A 13,615-nucleotide genomic window follows, 5' to 3' on the forward strand; every position below is an offset into this window, starting at 1 on the left:
TGGGATAACATCAAGAGCATGGATGTTTGGGTTTTTAATAAAATGTATTTTCTCTTTTATTTTTCAATTATAGTTTACACTCCGTATTATTCTGTATTAGTCTCAGATGTACAGCAAAGCAGCCAGAAAAATCATGTACCCACCTGGCCACATACATAGTTATCACAATGTTATTGACTATATTTCTAGAAATATAGTCAATAATCTACATATCTGTGACTATTCTATAACTACTAATTTGTACTGTTTAACTCCTTCACCTTTTTTACCCAACCACCGAATCCCTTCCCCTCTGACAACTGCCAGTCTGTTCTCTGTATCTATGAGTCTGTTTCTATTTTATTTATTTTTTTATTCCTTAGATTCCACATATAAGTGACATAATATGGTATTTGTCTTTCTCTGTCTCACTTATTTCACTTAGCTTCATGCCCTAGATCCATTCATGCTGTTACAAAAGATAAGATTTCATTCTTTTTATGGCAGAGTAGTATTCCACAGCTTATTTATCCATTCATCTATTGATGGGTGCTTGGGTTGCTTCCATATCTTGGCTATTGTAAGTAACACTGTAATGAACATAGGGGTGCATATATTCTTTCAAATTAGTGTTTTGAGTTTCTTCAGATATATTCCAGACGTGGATTGCTGAGTTATAAGGCAATTTAATTTTAATTTTTTGAGAAACCTCCACATTGTTTTCCATAGTGGTTACACCAATCTGCATACCCGGCAGCAGTATACTAGGGTTCTCTTTTATCCATGTCCTCAACAACCCTTGTTGTTTGTTGGGAAAATTGGACAGATAAATGCAAAAGGAAACTAGACTCTTTCTTACACCATATACACGAATAAACTAAAAATTGATTAAAGACTTAAATGTAAGACTCAAAACCATAAAACTCCTAAAGAAAATATAGGCAGTAAAATCCCGGACATTTCTCTTAACAATATTTTTTTCTGTTATATCTCCTCAAGCAAGGAAAACAAAAGAAAAAAATAAACTAATGGGACTACATCAAACTAAAAAGATTTTGTACAGCAAATAAACCATCAACAGTAACAAAAAAGATAACCTACTGAATGGGAGAAGATATTTGCCAATGATACATCTGATAAGGGGTTAATATCTAAAATGTATAAAGAACTCAAGACAACTTAACATCAGAAAAATAAACAGTCACTTCTCCAAGGAGAGCATACAGATGTCCAATAGACATATGAAAAGATGTTCAACATCACTAGTCATCAGAGAGATGCATAGTAAAACCACAGTGAGATGTCCCTCACACCTGCCTGAATGGCTATCATCAAGAGCATAGACTTTTTGACAAGGTGTGAGGGAGTAGGTCAGCAACTTGGGAACATGGATCTCTTTGCTCCAAAGACTGGGTGCCCATGCCGGCATAAAACTAAGGTATTGAGCCAGAAGGAAGCATAAAGACACTAACATTTTTGGAGGAGGGGGACAAAGGTCAATTGGGAAGTGCAATAGGTTCTGGATTAGGTGGAGAAATAACCAAAAGGAAATCCAACCTATTTTGAATGTGTACTTATGGGCAGTCCTACCATTCCCTACTAGTGAGGAAAGTATCCCCAAGATTTCTCTCACCTCAGTCCACTTATCCTTACTGTGGCTGACCTAGAGAGAAATGAGGCAGCAGGGAACTAGTTCTGTTGACACCTTAGCAGGAATATTACAAATGGAAGAATCCCAGGGCATCACTCACCCTACATGGCCTCTCCCGAGCAAGGGTTTGTGGGTTCAGGCTGATCAAGAATCTGAGATTCTATGATGCCCTTCTGCATAAAGAAGACATCCAGCTATATAATTGGATCTTGAGTCTGTCGGCTAAGAGTCTGGTGGCGAGTTTATAACACATGATTGATTCCTAAGGCTTGGAGGCAAAGAGGAGAGGGACTGGGTGCCACCAAGCCCCGCCCTGTGTGCATGAAATGAAGGCCCACCAAACCCTGTCCTCGTCTCAAGCTGCCCTAAGTCAAATATTTCCCCAAAGCAGTTTACAGGGTCCGGAGTCCATGGAGGAAACTACTTGGATGGTATTGAGTCAGAAGTGGCCTTGCTTATTACTGGACAGAGTGTAGCAAGGCCTGGTCTCTTAGTTCATTTGTTTGAATACAGTGGCAGTTTATGGGCTAATATGTAGCCTTTATTCAGACGGCAGAAGCACTCAGTCCTGGTCAGGCCCACTTCGCACGTAGATGCCAGAAAAGAAAAGCCTTCCAGAATCCATGTTCTGAACCACAGGACTGTAGTCCATACATTTCCTTTTCCGATAGCTTCTCACTACTCCAGGGTAAGCTGCATATTTCGTGATTATCCAGCTCACAAATTCAAGTGCCTATGCCCATCCTCTTTGAGACTTGCAGTGATCTCTGAATGAAGCAGAATAAAGTTGCCCTGTAGCCCTTACTGGAGACTTGTTGAGGTGGCTGAGGCAACCTGAAGCTGGCAGAGGAGAAGCAGAGACGAGCTGACTTTTCTCTTGATTCATTCCAGCAGACCTAGATTCTTATTTCATCGCTACCACTGTGTGGATTAGGGGTTGATGACGTATACTGTGAACCCTATTAGTTTTCTTACATGTAAAATGCATGTGAGGTTATTGTTAGTATTTCATGAAGTTCTGTTTATATAGTGCCTCTCACAGAACTGGTTTATATAGGCATTCAGGAAATGGTGGCTTCTTTCATCTTTTCCCCAGCAGTTAGCAATCTCTGGCAGTCATTGCCTCAAACCTGCACCCTATTCTGTTCCTCTTCATCCCTTCCTATCCCCATACACCTTTCAGATAGTAACAGTTCCATTTGCCTAGTAGAGGTTCAAATATAGAAATTGAATGGAAGCACACCACTGGCTGAATAGCTCTGTTAGAAGTTGTCAGGATTGTCAAAAAAGAGGAGTACAAACTGAAACAGAAAACAAAACTTGGAAAAATAGACTGTACATCAGATGATGAGGCAGACAAACAGGTGACATTAATTCCAAGATTATTATTGCATCTGTGACTTGGCTGAGGAGAAGGGAGCCCAGAAGATTTAGAAGCCAGAGATCAAGTCCAGTCAGGAGCTAGGGGTTACAGGGCAAGGACAGTAGAACCCCAGGCAGACTGGGAGACTGAAAAATAAACAGATAAGAACTTGACTGATTTGTATTTATTATGCTTGTCCTGTATTTCACAGTTTATAGAATGCATCTCCACGCAAGGTTACGTACCTCTCACAATAGTCTTTGACTCGGGCATTATTGACTTCACATTGTAAGTAAGCCTCATTGTAGTAAGGACTTACCCAAAGCCAGGAAGCTAGCAAGTAATCTAATCAGCTCTCAAGCCGGGGACTTTGCAATTTCATTTTGGTTCTTTTTCTATTAAATCATGATCACAGACTTAATCAAACTGTCTAGGTCAATGGATGTCTGATTGGAGGACAGGAAAGGGCCTTTGTACTCCAGCAATCAGCGAGAACTGGAGCGTGGGGTGAAACCTTATGGACCAGGGCATGTTTATTTGCATCTTCCCCAGAATTAGGACTGACTTCAAAGAATGAAAATAATCTCACCTTTATTTGGAGTGAATGGACAAGCGTGGTTATGGGGTAGGGATGGGGCACAAAGAAAGTGGAACAGTTGTTTCTGGTTGTTTTTTGAGTCAGTCTTGGTGGGTGTCAATACCCAGGGTGTTGGCAATTCATTGTAGGGCAGAAAGAAGACTTTTTTTCCTTTAACTTCCAAAAAAAAGTAATCTATTGGGGATTGCATATTATTTAGGTTTCAAGTGGCATCTCAGTTGTAAGAAAAGCAACCAAACCAAAACAAAACAAAAAACACTAGGAGGGTGAGGGCTTGTGCTTGAGGGAGGGGATGGTGGGAAGAGGTCAATGGGGGGAAAAAGGAAACTCATGTAATACTTTAAACAATAAATAATTTTAAAAAATAAAACACTAGCCCAATTTCTTCTTCTAACTTGTGGTTGTAACTTTGGAGCCATCAGTGATATGTCTGTACAGATCAGAGTAGTCTATTGTTATAAGGAGACAGAGACCCTTGAATGCTGAGTATTCATAAAGGGCTTCAATAAAATAATAGTAATATGAACAAAATACTATTATCAATTGAGTGCTTGTTAGGTGCAAGCACTGTTTCAGGGGTTTTATATTTACCAATTCATTTAATCTCAAACAATGCACAAAGAAATTATTATTTACATTTCACAACTAAAAAAAAATTGTGGCAAGAAGTAAATACAGTTTGCCCAAGGCCACATGACTCAGTTCAGAGATAAGCTTCCAACCCAGCCAGTCTGACTTCAGAGCCTGGTACTCTTCTCTGCTCTGCTGTAATGGGTTTCATATGAAAACTGAAGTAGCAACATCAGTCAATGCACAAGACAGATTTTAAAAAACTTCTTAATGCTTGAACCATGATTGCATAAACACCTGCAGCAAAATGCATTAGTGCCAATGGAGGCTTTCTCTCTCTGGATGTGTAACTTACCATATGAACTCTCCAGAGTCACAGAGCCCAGGGCACTCAGCTCTGTCTTCTTTCCTCTCTTCAAAGACTCCAATGAGGTTTGCTGCTATTGAAACTAGAATTTTCTTCCTGGGGTCAAAGACTTGAATGGTAGGTGATAGCTTCAAAGGGGAATATAGTGAAGCCACAAGTTCTATCTCAAAGCTCTAAATATACTAAGACCTTTATTAAAACATCCATTTGTCAACTTAAATTGAAGAAAGTTGAGAAGGTTAAGTGCCATCTTAAAAGCAAGATTTGTAGAAAAAAACAACAAAGCCTTAACTACTATTTAGATGGCTTTTAGGCATTCAATATCCATTTATCTGTGATTTTGGCCTAGATGCAGCTGATTCTGCAAGTTTTTCCAGTTTTGTTAGTGGTTACCTTTAGCTGTTTGGGGGCCTTTTATAGCTTCCTTCTCTAGAGCAATCTCTCCATAAAACATATCACATCTCAAGTGGTAGACAGCATCTGCTCCCGTGATGGCCTGCATGAGAAAGTCCTATATGTTAACTGCTTGTCCATAAAAAGGCAGAAATCTCAAGTAGAGCATATTACAATTTTCTAGGTTTAATCGGTCTAGTAAAAACAATGACAATTTAGCCTTCCTAAAAATGTGCATCTGTATGCAGATGTTGACTGTCTTTATATCGCAGACCCTGTTATTTTTGGAAAATGAGCAGGTGGTGTTGCACTGTCCTTGTGTTTCTGCAATAGTCACACGGATTTGAGCTCATGAATTTTTACCTAAAGGAAAAGAAATGAGGATGTTATTGCTAAAGGAAGCATTAGCTTCATAGCTGAGAGGCAAACATATGCTTAACTTGCACATAAAGGAGCACACAAATGATTAACCCTTTGACTCAGCTGGAAAGGAATGAGTCTGACGTGGCTTCTCCTTTCCATTGTCTTCTTTCTGAGGGTCTCTAGGTAAACAAGTGACTCATTTTGAATGAGTTATTGCTGGGTTCTTGTCAGAAGGAGGCTTGGAGGATAGAATTGCCCCTGAAAATTGGCAATAAGTCAGAATCTGAACAGGCATCATGGGAATTTGACTCAAGGCCAGGAGACATCACCTCATCTGGTCCTTCGGTTCTTTCCGAGGTTGGGGTTCACTCAACAAAGTGAAGATACTGGAGAATTGAAAAACAGGGCTTCTGACAGCAAGGAGTTTCCAGCAAAGAGAAGACTGGAGGCGAAGAAACCAGAGTTAGACTGCCGAGCACTCTCAGTCAAAGTACTGGCATGCCCTAGAGATATTGTGGGCTTGGTTCCAGATTACCACCATAAAGTGAGTATCGCAGTAAAGCAAGTTGTAATCTTGCTGTTGAAGGGTACTGCCTTCAATTTGTAAAGACTGCAACATCTGTGAGGCACAAGAAAGCACAGTGAAGGAGCACGAGGTATGCCTGTAACTGGCCAGACTAGGCAGCTGAGACACTCGTTTGTAAGACTTGGTTTAAATCAGTCTGTTACTCCATTGCATGTAACCTTGGCCTTTTCTTTCCACCTACTTTGCCATCCAATGACCTGGTCTAAATACTAAAAGGTAGAAATTAAACTGTGACTATATCAGTGTAACATGCTGAGTTTAATCTTAAGACCCTGGGCCAACTAAACTCCATCATCCATTCACTGGGAATTTACTGGGCACCTCCTCTGTGCAAGGCCTTGTTCTAGGCCAGGAGTGGGCAAACTTTTTGACTCGAGGGCCACAATGGGTTCTTAAACTGGACTAGAGGGCCGGAACAAAAGCATGGATGGAGTGTTTGTGTGAACTAATATAAATTCAAAGTAAACATCATTACATAAAAGGGTACGGTCTTTTTTTTTCAATAGTTTTATTCATTTCAAACAGGCCGGATCCAGCCCACGGGCCGTAGTTTGCCCACGGCTGTTCTAGGCACACAGATGAATCAGATATATTCCCTGTCTTCAGTGATCTAACAGCCAACAGAGGGAGGCAGACAAAGCTGCCGAGAGTACTACAGAAGTGTGTGATGGGCCTTTCCAGGTTAGGTGAAGTGCATGATGGCTTAGAAAATGAGGAGTGTGATAGAGACAGGCAATCTAGGCTAAAACAGTGTTTGCAAATGCTTAGAGGTAAAAGAAAAGCATGTCACTTCAGCTACTAGCTCCAGCGGGCTGAAGGTTAAGATTGGAGTTATGGGGGGAGGGGGGGAGGGCTAAGGATGGAGAGGTAGGAACTGAGGCTGTGGAGGTGAGGGCAGGAGCCAGATGAAGAGGAAGAATTTGAATTCTCTCCACAAAATTTGAGTTATGGGCAAACCACTTGAGCTGTTAAGCACTGGAGTGAGATGCTCAAATTTGTCTTCTGGGGATATCACTCTGTCAGGAGCATGCAGGGTTGATGGAGAGGAGTGAAACAGAAGGCCAAGCTCAGTAAGGAAGCCATTGCAATTCCAGGGGCAAGGGCAATGGGAATGGGGAGGAGGGGGAAAGTAAAGGAGATTTTAATTGGATATGTAAGAAAGAGGAGCTGTGGATGACTTCCAGAATTCTGCCATGGGTATGTGGGTGAAGGATGATGCCTGTCACCCATACAGGGAGTGGAGAAGGAACAAGTCTGGGAAAGGGAAGATAATGAGTTTTGGATGAATTGACTCACAGTGAGTCAGGGATATCCAAATGGAGAAGAACAAGCAGCCTTCATTCTAACATAGAGATCTGATGCTCAGATAAGAGAGATTGAGGAGTCATCAATGAAGAAGGTGTGAGTTGAAACTAGTCATTTTGATGGAGTCACTAGGTAAATAGTGTGAATAGAGCAGAGGCCTGAGGACAGAGGTTGAATGAGAGGTAAGAAGAGAAGATGACAACTGGGAGATCATTGCATTCCCTTAGAAGACAGAAGAGAAGACATTTCCAGGAAAAGGAAGGTATCGGTAGTGTCCATTGTCACACAGAGAGGTCAGAAAGACAGGGTCAGAAAATGTCCTCAGATATACAAATAGGAGGTTGGTGGCAACATGAAGTGTAAGCAATTGGCTGTAGGAGCAGAGATAATATCATTGAACAAATGGATAAGGCTTGGTTACATTGTCACAAAGAACAGGCCCGGGATTCTATTCTCCGGATGTTGGTTCTAGAAAAAAGTATTAGGCAAAACAGCCTACCTTGTTATAACAAAGAGCAGTAAGAATACGTTATTACCTATTTATGTGCACATAATGCCATGCTAAACAGAGTAGAGGGAGAATTAAACACAGTTTATGCATTCATGGAGCATGAGTCTCAAAACTCTAAAGTTGGGTAAATGGACCAAAAGTAATCTTTTTTTAATGGGTATTTTCATAGAATGTGTTCTCATAGAATTCTAATCACTAGATACTTTACAAATCCCAGAAAAGATAGTTCCGTATTGTTTGTAAGTAACTGCAATCCAATTTTGATAATTTATGGTAGCATTTAACCCTCACTTTCAGTAAGTCCTTTTTCCTATCTTATTTCAATCTCTTCAGATATATTTTTAGGGCTACCCTGTCTCGTTCTGGCCGCAGTGGATAATAGATGGTTACCATTTTCCATCATTAATCCTTCCCATATTTGCAGGTGAATAATAAATTTACTTTCTGCTGGGAATCCCAAAGGAATAAATAATTCTAATAAAGATTAAAGAATTGATCTTGCAGAATGCCAAGAGGACTAACTAGTTAATGAACAATTATAGGCAGAGCAGGCAAGCACATGACAAGGGAAGTTTTCATTGGAAAGAGAAATGTGCAAAATAGTATTACATCTTGATTTTATGTTTTCAGCTGTTTTCTAAAAAAATATATTTTTATTGATTTTTTTTTTTTAGAGAGAGAGGAAGGGAAAGGGAGAGAGAGGCAGAAACATAAATGAGAGAAAACATCAATTGGCTACCCACTGCATGCCCCTTACTGGGGATTGAGCATGCACTCCAGGGATGTGTCCTGATTGGAAATGCAACCAGAGACCTCTTGGCTCAAGGGTTGATGCTCAACCACTGAGCAATACTGGCTGGTCTCAGTTGGTTTTTATGTATCTTTTGGTGCTTTGCAAATGAATTTCTTGACATTTATAGATGAACTCCCAAGAGGTTTAGATTTAATGACTTTTGAGGTGCTCTTCCCCTAAACATTCTATGATTCCATATGGATCATTTGGTCTGGCTTTGCCAAGGCATTAGGGGTGAGTTATTTAAATGTCTGACCAAACATAGCAGGCGAATTTTTAAATTAAAATTTTGTATGGCCCGATAATGATGTTATAAATATCCACATGGCTTTTCCCAGAGAAAAGGTTCCCCACCCCTGTTCTAGAGGAATACAACTAATGAGGGGCATGCACATGGGATAGGCTTTGGTGATTGGAGGGTCTTAAGTCAATAGTGGCCTCTTTGGGATCCTTGATTAAAAGGAACTGAGGCCATACCTGATCTTTCCCCCACTATTTTCCTTTTATTACATCTAAAACTGAAGTGTCTTTTTGTGATTCCATACCTGTAGGGGACATCTGCCGGCCTACTCTGATTTCCCCAGGTTACCTCTGACCTGAGTCACCTGGGGAGATCTTAATTACCTGCACTCAGAACCCCTCCCCAGAGATTCCCATTCATTTGGACTGGGGTGGGGCTCAGGCATCAGTATATTTTTAAAGTGCTCCCGAGGATTCTCATGTGTACATGGGGTTTAGCCCCACTGCTTTATAGTAAAGCCAGGTTTATTATGTCCTCCTGAAACTCATCAAAGAGCATTTTAGGGAAAAATATAGAATAAAAATGAATTAATTCTTCCTTTGCTTTCTCCCCAAGACAAGAAGTGCTTTGTGTCCTAGAGGTCAGGGACTTCTTTTTATCTTGGACTGGAGCTGAGGCTTATTTTCCAAAGTCTCATGGAGATGAAAATTTGGTTGGTCCAAGTGGCGAATGGACCATGAGGCTTGGACAGTGTGAGGCTAAGTGGCCAAACCTTGCTTCAGAGGATGGAGGGTAAGGTGGGGGTTCACAGGTAGCAGAGACCTACAACCCTGCCCATATACTCCACCTGGGAGATGGTAGGCCTGTGAGGGCCAAGGTGCATGAGGACCTTGGGGTCCATATTCTCTGTGGCTAATAACATTAAAGAAGCAGTGGATACTTGTCATCAGATGGACCACATAGATCTGGACAAGGGGCATCTCCACAGCAATCTTGATGGATTATAGACCAGGTGCTTTGCTCCAAATTTCATGGAATATGTAAATCTCATGGAATTATTATGTAGCCATAGGGAGAGTAACGCTTTCCCAAACATGACTGAGATGGAAATTATTGCAAGTAAGGATTCAGAGCCAGACATTCCTGTTTGGAAGTTATTCTTTTTTTTTTTTTTTCCATCTGAAGGATCTGGTGTATCTTCTAATCTCTGTAGCAAAATGAATCAAGTAATGAGGCTTAAATTAATTGAATTACCCCATCTCATATGCTTTTAATTTTATTGGGTTTTTATTAGCTTTTGGGCTGGCCAAGAGCTCTGAAGACTTTTGATGCAGGAGGACACTTGCATTTTCTTCATCTGTTCATAAGATGTAGAGGTTGCTCAGGAATTTTTTATGGCAGGGCTTAGGGGTAGGAGTGTGGCTATGCTTGGCGAGGGGAGCAGAGAGAATGGCCCAGGGGCTGTGCTCACTTGATAGAACATTGAGAAAATTGAGAAACAGTTGAGTGTTTATCTTTTATTTAAGAAAGAGGAAGCTGCTTCTTTGATTAAAGCCAACTAGCTGGAGCCCTCCCCCGGCCCCTCAATAAGGTGAGAACTTGAAAAGTTGCATCACTAAGTGATGGTAGTGTCAATTATAGGAGCTACTGAAACAGTTTCATCACAAGAGGAACTTTAGTATAGTTGGAAGAACTTAGGTTTTAAAGTTACACTGAACTGGATTTAAATAGCCACTTTCTAGCTTTGATGTATTTTGTATTCTCAGGACCTAGCCATGCATGGTATATAATAGGCATTTAATGAATACTTAATAAATTAATGAATAATGGATGGACTGAAAAAATTGCCATCTGACTCCTTGCAGTCACTTAACATGTCAGAGCCTAGCTGAACTGTCTTTACCTGTAGAATGATATTTGGGTAGGTTTTTATTTTTGTTTTTTGTGTGTGTATGTTTTAAGGAATTTATGTTGGATTTTTATTTGAAATCTCATTTCTGTTCTTTTATCTTGTTAAAGAGTCTTTAAGTCAAACTGTTATATCATTTTACCCCCTTTTTCTTTTTAAGTCCTGGGCAATTATTCTTCCAATGTTCTGATTTTTTACAAATATCTGCAAATGTCAGAAGGCAAATAGGAAAGGAGATGAGTCAACTTTGATTTTTGTTTTAATTTCTGTCCTTCAATTTTATTAAGAGAGTCTTAATGGTTAGCCATTATATCAATATGATACCTCTTTTAAAAAATTTTTTCTTCTCAATTTTGAAGTTTTTCCAATTCAGGATCAATCTCTTGCCATTCAGGGGCATGATTTATTCATCTTAATAGCGACTCAAACCGATAGACCTTTTATGGTTTAACCAGATACAAGAGGCATCCCATAAGAATGCAAAGGATGCAGCCCTCATTAGATCCAAAAGTTCATTGCCAGAGTTAGCCTAAGAAAGATAAGGGAGCTGTTTCAAAACACAGGGAATCAAAGATGAACTATTGCATCCGCAAACAACATGGATGGATCTTGAGGATATCAAACCAAATCTTTACTGGAGTTGCATTTGCCTAAGAAACTAGTTTCACCAGTGTTTTCTCCTGTTAGTCTAAATTTAGAAAGAGACAAAAAATATTTTTTTAAATGAGACCCTCAGATAAAGATCTTAGGAGCTAAAGAAGGTAAGAAAAGCTTACCGGTTTGCCTGCTGAATTGTCAGACACCCAGATCTCTTAGCTGCAGTTGTCTCAGAAAAAAAGCACTTCTCCAGCTGGGAAGTTCTCCTGGCTGGCTTATCAAAACTGTCAGGGAGATGGAGGATTAATTTTATTATTAGTCCTACAGACGGACTAATAATAAAATGATAAAATTGACACAAGACTAGGTTAACAGGAGAGAAACCAATTTAATATGTGCACGTGGGAGAATCGTAAGACGCTGACATCATAAAATGAGACTCCAAGAAATGATCAAACTGGGCAGCCTTTAATACTTTTTAGACAAAAAAGCAGGAAATTTGTAAGAAATTGACAGGACAAAAAAAAAGTTGCTGCTCATTAGAAAGGAACCTGTGCCAGGTTCGGGCTGGGGAAGTAAATTAGTGAGGGTGTTACAAGGCTTCTTTTTATCGGCTTTTTGACTCTGGATTTTTTAACTCTCCTGATGAGGCTGTCTCTCAGCCCTCAGGAGCAGGGAGGGCACCTATCCTGTGGCAGATTTGTTTCCTGCATTTAGGGGAACAGAGGAGCGTCAGAGAGCTCCTCCCACTCCTGCTGCTTCTCCAGGGATGTTAATTCTGAATAATCACTATGCCATTGTGGGATGTCCTGGGGCAGCCTGCCCTGGGCACCAACAGTACAGTTTGTGCCCTGGGCACAAACAGATAACTAATTTGATGAGATTTTGGAGACTTTAGGAAATATAAAGTGCTTAAACCGGTGCCTGGTGCAATCTCTTTATATTTGAATGGCCTGCCCTTAGACAACTTCCCTTGTGCTGTTTATTCATTGTGTCCTGATAGAAAGCCTGGCAAAATTGAAATCCTCAAGTATGGGCAGTTGCTGTGCACAACACCCTACTTAACCCCATATGAGACTGAGAGCTAAGCCCTGAGCTCAGCCATAGCAGGGGGTGTTGAGGAGTAGTCCTGTCAGCAGAAATAAGCATGGCTTTCCAGGGTCCACTGACTCTCCATGATGCGGGACCTAGGATCCCTAGCAGTGTCTGGTTTTGAGTCCCGGCTTTTGGGAACTCAGTCTTCAGATTTTCACTTAGATTTGACTCACAATCTGATCCACTATTTCTCCTGACTTTCATTTCTTTCAATTAGCAAGCATTTGTGACATGTTTGCCTTTTGGTAGGCATTAGGGATACAAGACAAACAAATCCTTTTTCTGGATTTGGGGATAGAGACAAGAATTCTGGAAAAGAGGGATTTAGACAAGAAATCCAAGAGTTACTATATAGGGGGGACACCTCTAATAGAACCATATACAGGAGAACTCTTCCTGGGGCAGAAAAACTGTTAGGGAGGAAAGAGAAGTAGCTCAGACATCCGTCCCTGCATTCTCGTCTCTTGTCTTAGATTCTTTGGGTCTTCAATTATATCATTTTTGCAAACCACAAGCCAGTTTGACTCCACATGTTCAAAAAGAACAAGGAAGCTCCAGGCGGACAGATCCCTGGCCTGTCTTGTTCACCACTGTACCCCAGGTCTTGAGACAGAATCTGGAACATCAGTAGGCATGCAAATACTTCTCATGATGTATGACTTAGTTCTAAATGGACCTGGAAGAAATGGATGATTTTTAAAAAAATGAGTCCTGGACAGTTCATATGGCTTTATGTACCATTAAATTATAAAAACACGTCTTTTGCCTTTAAGTGATCTGTTTTCAAAGACTTACCCATCTAAATGTCAGCCCATTAAATTCATTAAGATCTACTAATATTATCAGCATTCTTTTTGAAAAAGGCACAGTGTTCATAGCTATTAGATTTTGTGTGGAAATTGCTGCATGCTTTGTTCTGGCTTTCAGTAAATTGGAGTGATTATGCACATACACAGAGTATCTGAGTGTGTCCTACATGTTGCGTATTTTCGTTTCATTTCTTTTTTCTATAAATCTTAAAGGAGAAAATTCCCAAAAGTACCCTGCCTGAGGCACTGCCTTATATAAGTAAAATGAACCTCAAGACTTACTTTATTCTCTAGAAAGAAGAGCAGATAGTAACATGGCTCACTCCCATGAGCATAGGTATTGTCAGAAGATCAGGCTACAAGTGGGTGGGCTTTCACAGGTGAATTGCATGGCCAAGGGAAGGAACTATGCCTCAACTTAGAAGCCAAAGGTCCCAGAACCATTGATAAAAGTAAAGGAAATTTACTTAAAAATAAAGAATAGA

General features: G+C 40.3%; 1 protein-coding gene across 1 annotated transcript in view; it reads left to right on the top strand.

Moving 5' to 3' along the window:
• The first annotated feature begins 1,366 nt into the window (after positions 1 to 1,366).
• RYR3 (ryanodine receptor 3) overlaps positions 1,367 to 13,615 on the top strand; it is a 417,605-nt gene continuing 405,356 nt past the window's right edge. The window contains 3 exon segments of the mRNA XM_015557536.1: positions 1,367 to 1,417; positions 3,205 to 3,281; positions 5,642 to 5,828. Of these exon segments, the coding sequence (XP_015413022.1) occupies positions 1,367 to 1,417; positions 3,205 to 3,281; positions 5,642 to 5,828 (315 nt within the window).

This window comes from Myotis davidii, unplaced genomic scaffold (assembly GCF_000327345.1).
Source record: "Myotis davidii unplaced genomic scaffold, ASM32734v1 scaffold46, whole genome shotgun sequence".
Lineage (NCBI taxonomy): Eukaryota > Metazoa > Chordata > Mammalia > Chiroptera > Vespertilionidae > Myotis > Myotis davidii.